General features: G+C 60.3%; 1 protein-coding gene across 2 annotated transcripts; it reads right to left on the reverse strand.

Moving 5' to 3' along the window:
• Nucleotides 1-652: 652 nt before the first annotated feature.
• Nucleotides 653-18,224, reverse strand: Csk (C-terminal Src kinase). Of its 2 annotated transcripts, none has more exons than XM_070042875.1 (13): nt 17,989-18,224; nt 5,580-5,659; nt 5,068-5,181; nt 4,848-4,960; nt 4,342-4,561; nt 2,997-3,090; nt 2,790-2,855; nt 2,613-2,712; nt 2,428-2,518; nt 2,124-2,197; nt 1,842-2,037; nt 1,662-1,748; nt 653-1,566 (listed from the first exon to the last, which is right to left on the reverse strand). In XM_070042875.1, exons 2-13 carry the CDS (start codon nt 5,592-5,594, stop codon nt 1,384-1,386), a joined length of 1,353 nt encoding a protein of 450 aa, XP_069898976.1. In that variant the 5' UTR covers nt 5,595-5,659; nt 17,989-18,224; the 3' UTR covers nt 653-1,383. The 2 variants fall into 2 exon arrangements, with proteins under 2 accessions (XP_069898976.1, XP_069898977.1); XM_070042876.1 differs by lacking the exon at nt 17,989-18,224 and adding an exon at nt 16,891-16,983.
• Nucleotides 18,225-19,442: the final 1,218 nt, after the last annotated feature.

Genomic DNA, 19,442 nt, shown 5'->3' on the forward strand with positions numbered 1-19,442 from the left:
GTGTGGAGCGCTGCCTGGGTCCCCTCTGCTCCCGGTCCAGCAGGACCACCCCGCCGAGGGGACCAAGGCCCCCACAGAGCCTCCCATGCCATCTTTATTCGCGGGGCTTGAATTGAGAGCCTGCGTGCTGTCCCTGAGCTTTTCCAGAGCTCAAGGCGAGCGCTTTATCACTTTGAGTCACAGCACCACTTCTACTTTTCTGGTGGTTCACTGGACACAAGAGTCCCATGGACTTTCCTGCCTGGGCTGCCTTTGAACCTCCATCCTCAGATCTCAGCCTCCTCAGTAGCTGGGATGACAGGCGTGAGCCACCAGCGCCTGTCTTTCCCAGGCCATCTTCTGAGACCCAAATCTTGTCCCCAGCCCAGCGGCTGTGGCATCCCGCCTTGTGCCGTGGTCCTGAGTGACAGCAGGAGGGGCGGGCACAACTCCAGACAGCAGCCTATGAATTGGGAGGGCCCCGGATGCTCCCCACCCTCACCCCCAAGGGCCTGAGGGACCCTGGTGCCAGGCCCAGAAGGCAGCTGGAGGGGAGAGGGGTGGGCAGTCAGACACAGGACACTCGCTCGTGCAGCTGACACAAAGCGGCCATGCTGCCCCAGCCCCACTCACGAGAGACAGGGACGGACAAGATGGCACGTGGGGAACGGAGCTCGGCGGGGCACCGAGGCGGGCGCTGGAGCCGCGTGGAGTGGTTTATTGAGATCCATCTCACAAGGCAGGGATGGGGGGGGATGGCGGGGGGGGGATGGCGGGGGGGGATGGGGGGGATGGCGGGTGGGGCGACAGCACAGGACAGACGCCTGCCTCGGGCGCATGCAGGCTGCGACACGGTGAAGCGCAAACGCGGGGCGACCGAGGCGACACGGGACACGGGGCGGGGACACGAGGCTGGGGCCATCGGCCGTCCCCCCATCCCTCCCCCCCCCCGACCCCGGAGGGGCAGGAAAAGAAAAAAAAATAAGATTCGTACTTCTTGTAAAACGCCCATTTGGCTGGGTGCTTTCTTTCTCCTTCTCTTGAAAAAATAATAAAAAATGAACACACCAAAAAAAAAAAAAAAAGTCTCAAAAAAAGGAAAAGGAATTAAAACCTCAATGGAAGGCGAGCGATCGGAGGCCAGAGGAAGGAGGCCCGAGGAAGGAGGCCGGCCGCAGTGGGGGCGCTGCCTCCCGCTCCTCAGCCCCCCCTGACCCCAAGCCCTATAGAAGTGGGTCCATGAGAAAAGGTGCCAGACCTAGGCAGGGGGGCCCCTGGGGGCCAAGTGAACAGACCGGGTCGGGGCAAGGGGCCGACCAGCCCGCCAGGGGCTCAGCTCACGTCCAGGCCCAGTGTGGGGTCCCGGGGCCCCGATCGGCCCCTGCCTGTGGGCCCGGGTGTCAGTCACAGATGCAGCTCGTGGGTCTTGATGTGCTCCAGTTGTTCTCGAAGCTGCAGGAAGGAGGGCCTGGCGGCCGCGTCCAAATGCCAACAGTTCTTCATGACGTCGTAGACGGCGGCCGGGCAGCCGTCGGGGGCGTCCATCTTGTAGCCCTTTTCCACCCGAGGGATGACGTCCTTCAGGGGCTGGGCACAGGTGTGGGGGGGAGAGGAGTTAGGGCCTTGACGCAGGAGGGGGCCGCCACCCCTCCCACCCCCCCCCAGCCCTCGCCAGGACTCACGATCCGTGGGTAAGGCACTCGCCCGAAGGAATAGATTTCCCAGAGAAGGATCCCGAAGCTCCACACGTCGGATTTGGTGGAGAATTTCTGCCGTGTGGAGGGAGAAAGGGTGTCAGATCGCTGGTGGGGGGGAAGGGAGGGGAATCGGAGGGTTGTGGGGGCTCCAGGGAAGGGTCCCACCTTCTCTCGGAGGGCCTCAGGGGCTGTCCACTTGACGGGCAGCTTCCCGGTGTCCTGGGTGCTGGACGCCTCCTTGGTGAGCCCAAAGTCGCTGACCTTGGCCACGTTGTCCTCCGACACCAGCACGTTGCGGGCCGCCAGGTCCCGGTGCACGAAGTTGTTACCCTCCAGGTACTCCATGGCCTCGCACACGTCTCTGGGGGGAAAGGGGGGGGTTAGCTGCAGGGGCCCTCAGATTTTGGGGTGACCCTGTGGAGTGCCCCCCCAGGCCCCATGACTCACAGCGAGAACTTGAGGAGACAGTCCCCGCCCAGCACCGAGCGGCCCCGCGATCGCAGGTAGTCCACGAGGCTCCCCTGGGGAAGGGCACATGACCGCCCCGTCAGACCCCCCCCTCCAGCCACCCCCCCCAGCCCACGGGGGCGCCAGGGCCCCCGTGCTCAGTCTCTCAGTGACATTCAGAGAAACAGACTCGGAGAGGTGGGCTGACTTGTCCAGTCATTCAGTAAGGCAGGCAGGGCTGGTGACAGCAGTGGGGGAGGGGGGGCTGTGTGGGGAAGTGGGGTACAGGGGGACGGGCGCCCACCTTGGCCATGTACTCCGTGACGATGTAGAGCCCGCCCTTCTCCTCCACGATCACGCCCAGGAGCTGCACCAGATTGCTGTGCCGAAGTTGCCTGGGGCAGGGCACGGGGGTCAGAGCCGGCCGGCCACCCCCCGGCCCCCGGCCCATCCCCCAGCCTGTCCCCCCCCGGCCCGGCCCCAGCTCACGTCATGACGGAAGCCTCAGCCAGGAAGGCCTGCGCAGTGGCGTCGTTCTTGATGCACTTGACGGCGACCTTGTTCCCCCGGTAGTCGCCCAGCATCACGTCTGCAGGAACAGCAGGCTGTGTTCTCTGGACCCTGCCCGCCCCATCTGCCCCAGGGGTCCCCTGGCCCCGCACTCACCTCCGAACTCCCCCTTCCCGATGGTCTGCAGCAGCTTGAGCTCCTTCATGTTCAAGGCCCAGCCGCCTGCGGGGGGGGGGGGGGGGGGGGAAGGTGAGCAGCCAAGGGAGGAGGGACAGGGACAGGCAGGCAGGGAGGGGGACGGGGGGATGCGGGGGGGAGGCCTGGGAGGCAGGGAGCCGCAGGTTTGGGGTGATGAACACTCACTGCGGTAGAACTCGTCCTGAGCTGCCACAGTGCCCTCCATGACCTTTGGCTTGATGAGGCGCGTGCAGAGGCCGTCGGCATCCGTGGTATAGTGCTGGGGGCAGAGCGGAGGGAGATCAGGGCCCCGCCCCCCGCGACTCCCATGCACCTTACAGGCCTCACCACCAGAGGGCGGCAGAGGCCGGGCCGCCCAGCCCAGAGCTGCTCAGCTGGGAGAGCGGCCCGGCCCGCCCCCCCCCCCTCCCATGGCACCCTCCGGGAAGGGCCTGATGCTGATGCCTGGGCCACAGGCCGCGCCGCCCAGGGAAGGAGGCAGGGGAGTTGTAGGTGTCAGCTGCGGCCTGGCCAGGGCTGGCCACGCCCACGTGGGCAAAGGGGCCTGGGGTGACCTGGGCACTGAGGCAGGTAAGTGCATGTGTGTGCACGTGTGTGCACGTGTGTACTAGACCCTGAACTCAGGGCTAGCACGCTCCCCCCTGACCCACAGCTCCACTTTTGGCTTTTTTTGGTGGTTCATTGGAGATGAAAGTCTCATAAGACCTTCCTGCCCAGGCTGGCTTCGAACCATGGTTCTCAGATCTCAGCCTCCCAAGTATTTGGGATTATGGGTATGAGCCATCAGCTCCAGGCCACAACTCATTTTATTTATTTTTGGTGGGGGGCAGTCCTGGGGCTTGAACTCAGGACCAGCGGGCTGTCCTTGCGTCTGTTACTCAAGGCTAGTGCTCTATCACTTTAGCCACAGCATCGTTTCTGGTTTTTCTTTTCTTTTTTTGTTGGTCGTGGGGCCTGAACTCTGGGCCTGGGCGCTGTCCCTCAGCTCTTCAGCTCAAGGCTTGTGCTCTATCACTTGAGCCACAGCGCCACTTCCAGCTTTTCCTGCTTATGTGGTGCTGAGGAATCGAACCCAGGGCCTCATGCGTGCAAGGCAAGCGCTCCACCATAAGCCCCCTTTCCAGCCCTGCTCTGGCAGCTTTTTCTAAGTAGTTTATTAGAGATAGGAGTCTCACAGACTTTTCTATCCAGGCTGGCTTGGAACTGTGATCTCACATCTCAGCCTCCTGAGTAGCTGGGATTACAGGCGTGAGCTGCCAGCGCCTGGCTGTAACTCAAGTTCTGTGACTGGAGGTGAGTTTGGGGAGGAGTTGGCTCAGATTCCACTTGGGGCCAGGGACAAGGCCACGCTCCCTGTGGGGTTAGCCCTGGCATGAAGCCTGTGCTCTGCCTGGGGTGACCAGAGCTGGAATCCAGGATCAGATGCCAGCGTCCCGGAGGGAGGGGGGCGGGGGGGGGAGGTCCAGTTCTGGGGATGCAGGGGTGTGGCCACTGGGCTGCCCCCACTCACCTCCACCAGCTGCATGAGGTTCTCGAAGTACACCTCCTCGTCGATGCTGAGCTTGCTGGCGTGGTACATGATGCGGTAGTGCTCCACCTTGCCCTCGCAGCTCACGCACAGCGTGTAGTCCCCTGGGTAGTTGGTGCTCTCCCGCACCAGGAACAGGCCTGTCTCCGGCGGGTACAGAAGCCGCTCCGCCTGCTCTCGCGTGATCTTGCCGTGGAACCAGCTGCAGCAGGGCAGGGCCGGGTTCCACCGTGGCTGGAAGGCTCGGCCCTGCGCCAGCCTCCCCAGGGGCCCTCGGTTCAGTCCTTCCCATGGGGCCCCCTTGCTCCATGAGGCTGCTGCCCGGCGCCTGCTCTGAGCTGCAGCCTGCGCATCCCGGGCCCTGAAAAGCCCACGCCTACGGGCCAGGCGCTCCTTCTGAACCTGGCTTTCCTGATGCTCTTCTAGGCAGACCGCTTTCTCTTTTCTCCCCGTGTGCTGGGAGACTCCGCCCTCTTCCGGGTACTTACGGCATGAGGCTGAGTTTGGTGCCCGCCTTCACGCCCTCCCGCTTCTGGACGTAGTTGGCTGGTATGATGCCCTCACGGCCCACTTTGTTCTTGGCTTTGTACCAGTTGGGGTCCTGGGGAGCGGGCAGCCGGGGTCACTGTCAGGCTCTGGCCCCCCTGCAGGGAGCCACACCCAGGGCATCTGGGGTGGGGTGGGGAGGTCGAGTCCCGATGCCTGTACCTTAGTGACGGCCACGATGGTGAGCACATCTCCCTTGCAGAAAGGCAGGTCCTGCTCCGCGGTGCCGTGGAAGTTGTACTTCGCTATACACTCCGTACCAGACGGCCAGACGGCCTGCGGGGGGACAGGGGGCAGGAGGGTGGGCGTGGCCTTTGAGAAGGCTCCACCCACCCACCCGCCCTCCCAGCCCCGAGTGCAGGAATCCCACTGGATTCATACAACTGTCACCCCAGCTGCTCAGGAGGCTGAGACTGGGGATCGAGGTTCAAAGCCCAGGCAGGAAAGTTTGCGATTCTTATCTCTAATGAACCAGCAAAAAGCCAGAAGTGGAGGTGTGGCTCAAGCGGTAGAGCGCCGGCCTTGAGGGTAAAAAGCTTAAGGATGGCATCCAGGCTGGGAGTTCGAGCCCCCAGACTGGCACAAGAGAACAAAAAATAGAAAAAGAAAACCTGGGCTGGGCCAGAGGTCTGGGAGAGGGGGAGCAGGCCCCCCGTTCTCCCTCCCTGTGGTACCTGTATTGCTGACATCCTCGTAGGAGATCTGGGGTCCCCGGCTCAGAGGAAGGCCCACCGGCCACTTGGTACCATCAGAGCTGTGGGGAGAAGGAAGGGTGAGGGGAGAGCTCCCACACACCAGGCCGTGCTGTCCAGGGGGGCCTTGGGATCGGGGTTGTGTACCCCGTCCCAGGTCAGGGCCGAGCTGGAGGGCCGAGGCCTTCCAGGGTCCATACTGTATGGTGACTGGAGGACCAGCGCCCGGCGGGCAGTGCCAAGCCCGGGGGGTGGGGGGGGAGGAGGAGCGCTGAGCCTGGCGGACACTGTGTACACAGGACATGCGCACTGTGGATCCCACTGCCCCTGCAACGGCCCAGGACTGGACTCTGAGTCAGAGTGGCCTGGGGGGCTCGGCTGGGAGCGTGGCCAGGGCCACCACCTCTGACACACACTTCTAGCCGACCGGCAGACCTGGGCTTCAAAGCCCTGCGTCACCGACTGAAGCTTTGGAGCCTCACGCCACCCGTCCTGACAGGGGCAGAGAGAGCCCTGAGGCCAGGCTGTGGGGGAGACGGAGACCCCAACTCTAGAGCTGCCTGGTACTGGACCAGCCCAGGAGCGTGATTCCAGAAGCCAGCCCACCGAGCAGCCCACGGCGGGGCTCCGGAGCTCTCCCTACCCGCTCCTTTTGTGTGTGTGCCAGTCCTGGGATTTGAACTCAATGCCTAGGCACCATCCTTGAGCTTTTCCACTCAAGGGTGGTGCTCTACCACTTGAACCACACCTCCAGAGTGTCATGGCCTTTCCTGCCAAGGCTGGCTTCAAATAGCAATCCTCAGATCTCAGCCTCCAGAGTAGCTACGATGACAGGCGTGAGCCACCAGGACTACCCCTCCCCACCCCCCCACCCCCGTTTTATTTTGGTTGGTCATGGGGCTTGAACTTGGCCTTGGCACTGTCCCTCAGCTCTTCAGCTCAAGGCTAGCGCTCTACCACTTGAACCACAGTGCCACTTTCCAGTTTTCTGGTGGTTCACTGGAGATAAGAGTCTCACTGACTTTCTTGCCTGGGCTGGCTTTGAACCATGACCTTCAGATCTCAGTCTCCTGAGTAGCTAGGATTTTAGGCGTGAGCCACTGGTGCCTAGCTCTACCCCGATTTTGTTTTAGTTTTGGTTGGTGGTGGGGCCTGAACTCTGGGCCTGGGCGCTGTCCCTCAGCCCTTCAGCTCAAGGCTAGCGCTCTACCACTTGAGCCACAGCACCACTTATGTGGTGCGGAGGAATCGAACCCAGGGCCTCATGCGGAGGAATCGAACCCAGGGCCTCATGCATGCAAGGCAAGCTCTCTACCACTGAGCCACCTTCCCAGCCCTCTACCCCACTTTTATAGACCTGAACACTTTGGTCACACAGCCTGGGCTTGAGTTGAGGGGTCCTCTGTGTTTGGCGGGGCCCGTCTTCCACGCCCTTGCAGCCCGGGGGCTCTGCCCGCTCTCCGCTCTCCATCCCCCCCTGCCTCCCCGGCCCCTTCCACACTCGAAGCTCCTCGGGAGGCGCGGAGGCAGACCTACTGTGAATCATCCTTCCAGCTGTCAGTTTGCAAACACTCCTCGGCCTGCAGCTGCCGCCGCCGCCTCCCACCGCCGTGATGGCAATAATGAAAATAATCACAGGCCGGGTTTCTGAGCACGCACTCGGTGCCAGGCCCTGTCCTTGGCGCATCACACCGATGGGGGACAGGGTACTATTATCCCGTGCTGCTGGCGGAGACCTGGGGGCCAAACCCCCGGCTACACGGCAAGGAGGCTGTGTGTGTGTGTGTGTGTGTGTGTGTGTGTGCCCTGGGGCTTGAGGTTAGGGCCTGGGGACTGTCCTTGAGCTTTCTTCATTCAAGGCTAGTGCTCTAACACAGTTCCACTGCTGGTTTTTTGGTGGTTAACTGGAGATAGTCCCATGGTCTGGGGCTGGGAATGTGGTTTAGTGGTAGAGTGTTTGTGCAGCATGCATGAATCCTGGGTTGGATTCTTCAGTACCACATACACAGAACAAGCCCAAAGTGGGGCTGTGGCTCAAGTGGTAGAGTGCTAGCCTTGAGCAAAAGAAGCTTAGGGATAGTGCCCAGGCCCTGAGTTCAAGCCAAAAAACAAAACAAAACAAAAAACCAACACAACAAAAACAACAACCAAAAACCCTCATGGACCTTGCCACCCAGGCTGGCTTTGATCTGTGATCCTGAGATCTTGGCGTCCCGAGTAGCCGGGATGACAGGTCTGAGCCACTGAGCTGTTCCGCTTTCCAGGGAACCTTGAGTCCTCTGCTTGCGCTGCCCAGCAACACCACAAGTGTCCACTTCTTCCAGTGCTGCTGGTGGCTCACACCTGTAATCCCGGCTAGTCGGGAGGCTGAGAGCTGAGGATCGAGACTCAAAGCCAGTCCTGACTCTTAACAACCAAAATGTGGGAAATGGAGGTGTGCTTGAAGTAATAACATGAAACCCTGAGTTCAAGCCCCAGTACTAGTGCCTGCATGCACACATACCCATACGCATGCACCATGCACACGCACACGTACACATGTACACACACACACACATACTGAGAGCTGGCCTCCATACACCAGTCTGGGCCCTTCACCGGGATCTGGCCCTGGCCCTGACTGTCACCATCTGCTGGCTTTTGGTACCTCTTGCTTTTCTCTGGCCCAGCCCCGCCCCCCCCCCCCCCCCCGCCCCGCCTTGTCATTCCTTCCCTCCCCAGCCCAGTAATTCCCACTCGGCGATCTGTGGGTGTAGCTGGGGCTCTTTCAAGTCCCTGCAGGACTGTTTTCAGTAACAAGAGATGGGGGACAGACTCCTGGTCCATTCGAGGGGGGACGGACACACCTATCACCAGATACCTGCTCGCCCACCCCCAAAAGAGAACAGCCCAGCCCCCAGCTTAGACAGGGCCTGAACAGATTGCAGGGAACTCCCACCACACAGTAAATAAAGCAGCAAAACCCCAGCCAAGTCACTGGAAGATGGCTGCTGGTGGAGCAGGGCCGGAGACCCCTGTGATCCCAGGACTTGGGAGGTCAAGGCAGGAAGATCATGAGTTTCAGCCCAGCTTAGACTATATAGTGATATCTTGTTAATCAGTCAGTCAATCAGTGAATCAATCCAAGGCCTGGGCATGCATGGTGACTCATGCCTGGAATCCCAGCTACTTGGGCAACAGAGAATGGGACTCAGAGTCTGAGATCAGCGGGGGTCCTCTTCCCAATCCACAGCTGGGCGCCAGGGCACGAACCTGTCGCTCTGCTGGAGGCTGAGCTCAGAGGATCACCCAGCCAGGCTAGCCTGGCGAACTCATCTCCACAGTGCAGCCGGCCACCGGACACCACAGTGTGTGACGATGGTCCCAGCCATGACCGACGGCCTAAGAGGCGGATCACAGAAGCCCAAAAACTGAAGAACAGCTGGGGTGGGGTACCTGGAGCTAGGTTAGCAGAGGCTTTACACACACGCCTATAATTCTATAATTCTGCTGGAGAGGCCTGAAGCAAAAGGCAGTCAAGACCCCATTAGAACCAGAGCAGGGGGCGTGGCTCAGGCGGGGAGGGCTCCCAGGAGCCGCTCCGCCCCTCTCCCACCAGGAAACACAACAGCGTCCAAAACAACTGGCCAGAACGCCAAACATCAACACTTTAAGCAACAACGAAGGATGCCCAGGGCACCGCGCCTCACCCCTGTCATCCCAGCTACCCAGGAGGCTGAGATCTGAGGATCGCTGTTCAAAGCCAGCTCAGGCAGGAAAGTTTGTGAGGCTTTTATCTCTAATCTACCAAAAACCAGAAGTGGAGGTGTGGCTCAAGTGGTAGAGCGACAGCCCTCAGCAAGCAATACAACATGTAACACAACCCCAATTCCACCAGTATGCCCGATTATCTCTGGAAAGACACAGCAAGAGGCTGGCAGAGTGTGCTCGGCTGAGGAAGAGAGGAATCGAGTTCAAGGAGCATGTATTTTTTACCTCATATCTGCTAATTGGTCCTTCTTTGACCCTATTCCCACCCCTTTGTGGTGTCAGTACTAGGACTCGAACTCAAGGCTGGAGCTCTACCACTTGAGCCACAGCTCCACTTTCAGCTTTTGCTGGTCAGTTGGAGAAAAGAGTCTTCAGCAGCCCCAGCCCCTCCCCACTTTTTTTTATTCCTTTTTAAAAGCCACATGCTTCTATTTATTACCTTCCCCCTGAAAATAAAACTGAACACCAGGCACAGTTTTGGCTCATTTCCTCCTTGGTCCCCGAGCTGTGCACCCGGCTGCCCGGCCTCAGGGTATGCTCAGCAAAGTGCTCCCAGGACCCCGCTGGCCTGGCCTCTGGCGGAGGGTGGGGGTATCTAAAGTCCAGCCCAGCCCCCCCCCACGGGCCCATAATGCCAGCTGCTGAGTGAGCGAATGAATGAGTGAACGAATGAGTGAAACCAGAAGAGGCGGGGAAGGCAGGCTGCAATGCATCCACAGGGGGCAGGGCTAGGTTTCACGACCCCCTCCTCCCCAGGGACATCAACTGTCACCCATCCCCACGGGACCCACAGTCCCTGACTTCCTGCCCTAACCATGCTCCCAGCAGCCCTTGCGCTGGGGTCCGGGGCACGGCTGGGCACGGTGCCCAGGCGCTGAGGTCAGTGGCCGTGGCGGCAGGCTGGCCTTTCTCGGAGTCCAGGCGGTCGGGGAGGTGGGCTGAGGAGGGACTGGGGGTCCAGAGGCTGGCCCTGGAGGCAGCTGGAACCCCCAAAGGCAGGCTTGTGGGCGGGGGGGGGCAGGGAAGGTCAAAGGCCAGCAGCCCTCCCCCCCTTGCCGAAACTGCCCTGCTTACTTACTGGCGGGCGTGGCATGGGAGCTGTTTACACCCAGCTAAAAATACCCCCTAAAAGGGGAAGTGGGGCAGAGGCTGGGGGCAAAAGCCGGGCCCCCAGAGACTCAGGTCCTGCAGGGACTAAGCTGGGTCCCAGGGGGAGGGACAATTAGGGAACAGGGCTGTCCCTTGGCTTTCTTATCCTTTTGGTTTTGTTTTGTGCAGATCCTGGGCCTTGAACTCAGGGCCTGGGTGTGTGTTGTCCCACAGCTCGGCTTCCAGCGTTTTGGGTGGTTCATTGGAGAGAAGAGCCTCACGGACTTTTCCTGCCCAGGCTCGCTTCACACCTCTGTCCTCAGATCTCAAGCCCCCTGAGTAGCCGGGATTATAGGCAGGAGCCACTGGCACCTGGCTGCTTCTCGTTCCTGTTTTGTGCTTGGTACCGGGGTTTGAATTCAGGGCTTTGTGCTGGGCTCACTGAGCTGGCACTCTATCACTTGAGCTATACCTTCAGCCCTTGCTTTTTGCGGGCTATTTTGAGGATAAAAAGAGTCTGATTAACTTTTTTACCCAGGATGCTTGGCTTCAAACCTTGTTCCTCAGATCCCAGCTTCCTGAGAAGCTGGGATTCCAGGCGTGAGGCACGGGCATCTGGCTGCCTTATTCTTTGAGGCAGCCTCTGGGAGCATTCCCATGTCCAGAGCCAGGCCATGCTAGGCCAGCAGGAGGGTCCCAAGAACTCCCCAACTCTTTCTGTGTCCAGCCTGGGGTGGTGAGGACCCCCACACCCAATGCAGGCCGGGCTCCTACCCTCCTGACTGCAGTCTGTTTGGTCACGGCCTGGTGTAGTTTAGTGTGTACAGCACCTGCTTAGCAGGCTCCACACCCCAAGTTTCCCTCCCCAGAGCTGAAAGCAAGCAAGCAGTGAAGACAGTGGTCCTATGGGAGTAGGGATGGGGGTGGGGGAGGGCTGGCCCTGGACGGGGGGCGGGGAAGACTCAGGAGACTCAGGTTGCGACTCCCCCAGATGGGAACAGAGTTCATGAAGACGGAAGCCGTTCCCATGGTGCAGAGGCAGAATTGGGTTTCAGATCCGGGAACCCCCCGCCCCAACACCTGAGGAGGGCGAGGCTGCAGCAGTTGGGCTGGTTTGGCAGCAGAAATACCCGCCCCATGCTGGCTCTGCAGAGGGTGCCAGGCTTAGGGCACCGTGCCACCCTGGCCAGGCACCCGGGCTGACCCCAGCCCCCCAAGCGGGGTGCTTAGAGATGCTTACAGCGGAAAGATCCAGGCTTGGGCTCCACAGCATTCTGCCCTACCCCACCCCCACGCCGCACTAAGGGACGGGAGGGGGGTGATGAGCAGAAGTGACAGAATGACAGCGACTCCCTGTCCTGTCACTCTGCCCGCCCCCCCCCCTGCAGGGGACCGGAAATCCTGTCTGGCGGTTGGGGAGGTGGGGGCTGGGCAGGGAGCCCCCCCCCCTCCCCGGGGTGCACTGCGGCTGCAGCAGCCGCTCCTGGCCCAGAAAGGTTTCTAATTACCGCTCACGGGCCTAATTACCGACACACACTGGCACCGGCCACAGGGCCCAGGGACATGGCCTCCCCAGAGTCCCCTGCCCCAGGCCACTGTATTTGCATCTCATTTGCATGCATTTGCACACAGCCTCTAACCGCTCCTGTAAGTCACCCAGCCCTGTGACCGGAAGGGAGACTGAGGCCCATGGGGCAGACGTACAGAAGTTTCATTTCAGAAGTGGGATGGAAGGACACACCAGCCCCAGACAGAGGTCAGGCGCTGAGGGCGACACAGAGGACGCAGACTGGGCTACTGGAGGCGGCCAGTGCTGCCCCCTACAGGGCCAATGGTGAAGAACAGCCCAGGGCTGGCACCTGGGGCTCGGGCCTGTCATCCTAGCTACTGAGGCTGAGAGCTGAGGATCGCAGTTCAAAAGCCAGACGTATTCCAACAGACTCTGGTTTGGGCCTGGAAAACCTCCAGAAACACCAAATACGGTCATGGCTACTGGATAGGAGGAAGGAGGCTAATTAGGGGGACTGGCCTGGAACCACCTGGCTTTCAAGGCTACAAGAAGGACTTAGGCTCCGCTCTGCCTCCCCCCCCCCCCACACCACTCTCCGGGTGGGCCAGCACAGAGATGTTAAGAGCTCACACCTGTCATCCCAGCTACTCAGGAGGCTGAGAGCTGAGGATCATGGCTCAAGGCCAGCCTGGGCGTAACGGTCTATGAGGTCTCTTAGCTCCACTAAACTACCAGAAAAGCCAGAAGAGTGGTAGAGCCCCAAACCTGAGCAAAAAAAAAAAAAAAGCTCAGGATAACTGTGGTCCCCAAGTTCAAGCCCCAGGATTAGCGCGCGCGCACGCACGCACGCACACACACACACACACACACACACACACAGAGCTCCTACAGGGTTTCACCACAGAAGCTTCAAACAAGGGTCTCTGCCCCACTAGGCCTCTTCCTTAAGGTTTCTGTCCTTCCGCCTCTTCCAGGAAGTCCTCTAAGACTCTGCCAGCCCATGCAAACCTGAGCATCTCATGGAGAAGAGGGACTCATAGGCCCTCCTGAGACCAATGATGGTCTGATCCCACCCTGGCCAGCCCAGTGGCCAGCCCGCTCCTCCCCTCTCCGCCCCTCCCCTGCCCTCCCAGCATGCACAGAATACTGGCTGTGGACTGGCTGGGTGGAGCCCAGAGCCAGGCTGGCGAGCAGCAGGCAGGTTGTAGAGGGTCAGATGAACCACAGACCTCCCCAGCACTCAGCGCTGGGATCACTGGGCCGTGGGGGGGGGGGGCGGGCACAGCCCTCCTCCGCTGGTTCTAGACCACAGAAGGGGAGGGGAGGCGGAGGCAAGCTGCGGTTGGAGGGCGGGGCGGCCGGTGTGGGCGGCGCTGAGCGGCGGCCTCAGCACGGCGCCCCAGAACCAGGAAGAGAAACTGAGCCTGAGAAAGGGTGGGTGGGGGTGCTGGGGGCCTGCAGAGGGGGCTGGGCGGGCCACGCCACGCTCTGGGCCTCAGTTTCCCCATGCAAAGGGAGATCCTCGGGGCCTTCTGTGCTGTTCTGTACTGAACGGATGCCGTGGGCACCCCGAGGACTCCCAGAGCTGCCCCCCACCCGATCACGAGGGGGGGGAGTGGGGGGCAGGGGCTCAGCCAGCAGGGGACCCGCAGAGCTTCTTTATTTTTAGGTCTGAATTTGACTTTAATCGTTACTTAGTGGATTCTATTTCCAGTCCTTGGATGAAGGAGCCTAGCAGGGGAGGAGGGAAACCGTGCTCCCCCCTCCTCCTCCACCCATCCTGTCCCCAGCCAAGGGCTCGCCCCAGCCAGGCCATGGGGCCAGAACCTTGGGGGATGGCCCCGCCCTGTGACCTCATCCTGGCCAGAGCTTCGGGGCAGGAGGGCGGCTGTAATGAGTGCCCATCTCCCCAGACCGCAGCAACAGAGACCAGCGGCTGGCGGCTAGGGTCTCAGGTCACACAGCCCCGTGCCTAGTTAGTCCCAACTCATCCAGGGTCACCCGGGGCTCAGGCCTCTCGGAGAAACAGGGAGTGGCGGGCAGAGACGGGCTCCTTCCCACTGCCCTCGGGGTGGCACTCCCGGTTACTCAAGTGTGCGAGAAGGCGAGAGGGAAGCAGGGAGAGGCGCAGCAGCAGACACTCAGGTTAGACCTGCGGGAGGAGGATGCTAACACACCCCACTCCTCGGGGGGCCTTGCCACCCATCTGGGTTCCATCCAGCTCACAGGTGGGAGGCCCTAGAGTCCTCCCACCCCCTCTCCACCTCCAGCCTTCTCTCCCTTCCTAGGCTACAGGGAAGGATGGGAATTTGAGGCTGGCTCCTGAGACTTCAATTCCCACTGGGACGAATGGGGCGGGGCCAGCTTTCCCGAAGTGGGAGGGGCAGCGTGGCGACACTCTTGGAAGGGGCTTCTCAAGCCTGGTGTGTATAGCCTACACCTAGAATCCCAGCCTACAGAAGGCTGAGTTATGACACCAGCGCGGGCTACACACAGAGACCCCGTCTCAAAAGAACAAAAAAGTAACTAGGCGCCGGTGGCTCACGCCTGTCATCCTAGCTACTCAGGAGGCTGAGATCTGAGGATCACAGTTTCAAAGCCAGAACTGGAAAGTCTGTGAGACTCTTATGCCCAATTAACCAGGGGGAATAAAAAGGCTGAAGTGGTGCTGTGGCTCAAGTGGTGAAGCACCAGCTCAGGTTCAGCACTCAGGCCCTCAGTGAAAGCCCCAGGAACTGCAAAGACACATGCAACACTCTCTCTCTCTCTCTCTCTCTCTCTCTCTCTCTCTCTCTCTCTCTCTCTCTCTCTCTCTTCTGAAAGGGAAAATGGGTAGAATCAGGCCCTGGACACCAAGGCCCCTGCCAGTCACCCACATGGTGATGGAGAGAGAGGGTAGAAGGAGGAAGGAAGGGGCAGGGAGTCCTTGAAGAGGAAGAGGGGCAGCCCAGAGCTTCAGGAGGGGAAGGTTTTGGAGGGGTTGGGACAAGGACTACCCCGTGTGGTACAAGCACTGGTCCTGGGGGAGGAGTGGGGAGGGTCAGAGCCTGGCACTTTCTTTGTGTGTGTGTCAGTGGTGGGACTTGAACTCAGGGCCTTTTGCTCTGCTTGGCTACTTATTGATGTTCAAGATGAATGTTGTAGCACTTTGAGCTACAGCTCCACTTCCGGTTTTCTGGTGGTTCATTGGAGATACAAAGTCACAGGGATCCTCAGCACTCAGCCTCCTGAGTAGCTGGGATGAGAGGCGTGAGCCAACATCAGGTACTTTCCAGCTCCTTCTTGGTTGGATCACACTGTCCCTTGAAGCCACCCGAGGGTGGCTTGGGGTACCCTTGGGCTCAGAGTCCGTCCTTCCCCCCGCCACACCACACACACACCTACCCACACCCCAGCTCAGTGCTATGGTACTCTGGAGGGCTGGATGCCAAACTGCCTGCGTGCTTCGGGTTGTTTTAGGGGTTCGTAGTAACAGCCCCCACAACAGCGACAGATGGGAAGGATGTGCTTGCTCAGTAAGTAGTGGAGGCTCCTGGGAAGAGCAGCAGGGGAAGAAGAGATGCCTGATGCCCCAGGAAGGTGTGGCTGCATTCGCTCAGAATGACACCACCAGCACACAGCACTACGGTGGCCACGGTGACCAAGAAAGGATGTGATTGGGAAGAGGCAGGCAGCGCTAACCAAGTGCCAGCTGCCCGAGAGACAGATGGGCTACTTTAGTTTTGTCTTCTAAGTTATCTGGCTTTCTTTTTCTTGTCTTTTTTTTTTTTTTTTTGGAGATAGGTTTTACTATAGAGCCTGGGGGAGGGAGGAAACTTCCAGATCCTCCTGTTAGTCTCTAGACTGGCAGGATTCTGGGAATACCACTGTGACTGGTTGGCATTACTTTTCTGAGTGACATTTTCTCAGAAGGAGAGCTGTGGTTCCAGTAATAGAGCATCAGCCTTATGCAAAACCAAAACCAAAACACAAAACAGCTTAAGGGCCTGAGTTCAAGCCCCTGTACCGGCACTAAAGAAACAACATTTTCTCTTTTCCTTTCCTTTTGTGGCATGGGGAATTAAACTCAGGGCTTTGGAAAGGGTAGGTGAGTGCCCAGCCCCAGAGAACATGGCCCCATAGCTTTCAGATCCATATTTCTGTAGGGGACAGGCCTTCTTGCTGGTGGGCATGGCTCTCTCTACACTGTCTTCTTCCTGTGACTCAGCACCTCTGCTCCTCAAAAGATAAAACCAATGGCCAGACACCAGTGACTCACACCTGTCATCCCAGCTACTCAGGAGGCTGAGATCTGAGGATTGACATTCAAAGCCACCTAGGGCAAGAAAAGTCTGTGAGACTTTTATCTCCAATTAACTACTCTCCCCCCCAAAAAAATCTGGGAGTGGAGGTGTGGTTCAAGCAGTAGAGTGCCAACCTTGAGCGAAGAAAGTGAAGGGACAGCACCCAAGCCCTGAGTTCAAGTTCTAGTACCAGCACGAAAAGAAAAAAAAAAAAAACGAAGCCCAGTGGGTGCACGGCCTGACCCATCTGCCCATGCGGAGATATCCTGGGTCACGCTGTGCATTCTGGGCCTCTGCCTCTATCTGTACCATTCAGGGGTGGCTGAACTCTATTTCCTCTCCAACATTTGTGGGCTCAGCCTTTTGAGGCTCTGACAATGCGGGGACAACAATCATATTCTGGGCTTCCCGTACCCCAGACTCAACACGAGACAGAAAGAACAGCCACTTCTGGGAGAGAGAGAGAGAGAGAGGAAAGCACTCAGTTCACCAAATAAAAAACACCCTCCATTTGCATGGCGGCCTGAGACTCAGCACTGGGACTCAGCACTGCACCCTGGAAGCTCAGAGCTGGTAAAGAAGCACCCAACCATGACAGGCATGTAGGCCCGTGCTTGTCTGCCAAGGCTGGAGGAAGCTGCCAATACACCCAGGGTCCTACCTTGCCTGTCCTCATCTCGTTGGTGCTCTGCACTTGGCTGGTTTGCTCCTGAGCCAGCTGTGGTAACATGTGGTCGAGGGGGCCACGGTCAGGATCTCAGGAGCCTCCCTCCCCAGGATCCCCAGCCACAAGCATCAAACCTCCCCTAGGCAGACTCCCCGATGCAGAGTGAGGCCGGAAGTCCTCTTCCTCCTCTCCAACCCTGTGCAGGGGGCCCACGTGCTCCCCACAAGCTCCCTGCTGGGCCAGGCTGGGGGAGCTAGTCCCTGGTTCTCCTTGACTCAGAGCTGTCCAGCTGTGCAGAGCTGGGATTGAAATCACCCCAGACCCACCCTTCAGCTTCTCAGTGTACAACCTGGGCAGGGCAGGGAACTCCTACTTTAACTCCACTGATCCAGTGGCTGGGCACTTCCGTACCTAACCCTTGGTCTTGGACGCTAAGAAGCCTGGGCAGAATGGACTGCTCAGGCGCTAAGCAGTTCTAAATAATGCCCAGGGTCACTTCCACCCAAGCCCACAGCCCTGCCCCCTGTCCCCACCCAGGGGTCAGAGTTCCCTTGGCTCGGGCCTGGCGCTCTGAGCACAGGTTCAGACTCAGGACAAGGGACTGGCCGGGCCAGCAGGGATGCTGGGGCTGGAAAGGGCAGAACTCCGGGGGGTCCTCCACGGCGAGCGAGCTCCACACCAGGTGTGCGTGTGTTGTGCATGTCCGTATGTGTGTGCAAGTGAGTGTATCCGTATGTGTGCATGCAAGTGTGTGTGTGTGTCTGCAGGCGGGTTGCATGTGTCTGGGTCCAGCTGCGTGTGCATGCGTGTGCGTGTGTACATGTGTGCACGCCTCTGTGTGTGTGTGTGTGTGTCTGTGTGCTGACCCCGGGGGCTCCTGGGGACACTCGGGGTCAGTGCCCCCCCTCTTCCTCCCCCCCTCCCCCTGCCCCTCCCCCTCCGGGCCCGGGTCCTGCCGGGAGTCCCGGGAGAATTCGAACCCGCGGCGGCGGCGGGGTGGGGGCGGGGAGGGGGCGGAGGCCGGCCTCCACGCCCGGTCCTCCCTCCCCGGCGGGGACCCCCCCCGCCCCGCCCCCCCCCCCCCGCGCTCACCTCGGTCGGGGCACCGCGGTCCGGGCGGCATCAGCGGCCTGCGGGGCGGCCCATGCGGCCGGGGGGGGGCGCCGAGCGCCGGGCGCGGAGCACCGAGGACGCGCCCCGTGGCGCGGCCTGCCCGGCCCGGCCGCGGGCACGGGGCGGGCGGCGGGAACAATGTCTGCGCGCGGCGCGGAGGGCTCCGATCCGAGCCCGGGCGGCGGGCCGGGCCTGGCGGGGCCCCGGCTCCGGGGGTCCCCGAGGTCCCCGCCCCGCGGGCGCGCACGGCCCGACGGCGGCGCCGCGCTGCGACCCCGCCCCGGCGGCGATCGGCCGGGCGGAGGGCGGCTCGGCTCCGCTCGGCGGCGCGGGGCTCGGCGGCCGCACCTCCCCGGCGTCCGCGCCGCTCGCCCCGGGCTCGGCGGGGAGGAAACTCGCAGGCCCGGCGGGGAGGAAGCGCGGCCCGGATCCTCCGCCCGCCGCACTGCGCCTGCGCGGGGAGGGGGCGGGGCGGCGCCGCCTGCCGGGCGCTCGCGGAACTGCAGGGGGCGTGGCCGGGCCGCCCGCGAGGGGGCCGGGGGCGGGGCGGGGCCTGGGGGTCCCTGCACGGCCTGGGGTCCCGGCCCCGCCTGGGGCCCAGCCCTGGGCCTCCCTGCAGCCCGCCCTCAGGCCTGTGGAACTCCATTCTGCAGTAAGCATTCATTCATTCACTCATTCATTCATTCAGCACAACTTCCAGGCCTTCCTGCCCAGGGCCCCCCCCAGGGAAGGCTTTCATTATTGCTGGACCTTCACTGTGGCCAGGTGGTGAGTAGCACTGGGAACTCACAAGGACATTCCTTTTTCCTTCCTTTCTTTTTCATCCTGGAGGAACTTAGTTGCTGTGTCACCTTGGGCTGGTTACCTGACTTTTCTGGGCTCCCTGGTTTTTCCACTTGCTCAAATGGAGGAAAAGGATAACACCGACTTATCACTGCATTTTGCTTAGAGGAAATGAGTCAAGAGGTTCCAAGTGCTAACCGTGCAGTGGCTGCCACGCGTTGAAGTCTTCAATTAAACACGGGCTGTTATTATATCTCATTGTTAATGAGGATTCCGCTTCCTGCCTGGGTCATCAGCTCTCAGTTATAAAAACAGCACCATGGCCCTGTACCGGTGGCTCACGCCTGTCATCCCAGTTGCTCAGGAGGCTGAGATCTGATGATTGTGGTTTGAAGTCAGCCTGGGCAGGAAAAAGTCAGTGAGACTCTTATCTCCAATGAATCACCCCCAAACATCCAGAAGTGGAGTTGTGGCTCAAAGTGGTAGAGTGCTCACCTTGAACAAACTTCAGTTCAAACCCCAGTACTGGCACCAAAAACAAAAGGGGGGGGCTAGTGCTGTGGTACATGCCTGTAATCCCAGCTTCTTGGAAGTTGGACATTGTCAGGATAGCAGGAAGTCCAGGAAAAAAGTTATTGAGACCCATGTCA

The sequence above is a fragment of the Dipodomys merriami genome, unplaced genomic scaffold (genome assembly GCF_024711535.1).
Source record: "Dipodomys merriami isolate MVZ:Mamm:240054 unplaced genomic scaffold, mDipMer1.0.p SCAF_33, whole genome shotgun sequence".
NCBI classification, from domain to species: Eukaryota; Metazoa; Chordata; class Mammalia; order Rodentia; family Heteromyidae; genus Dipodomys; species Dipodomys merriami.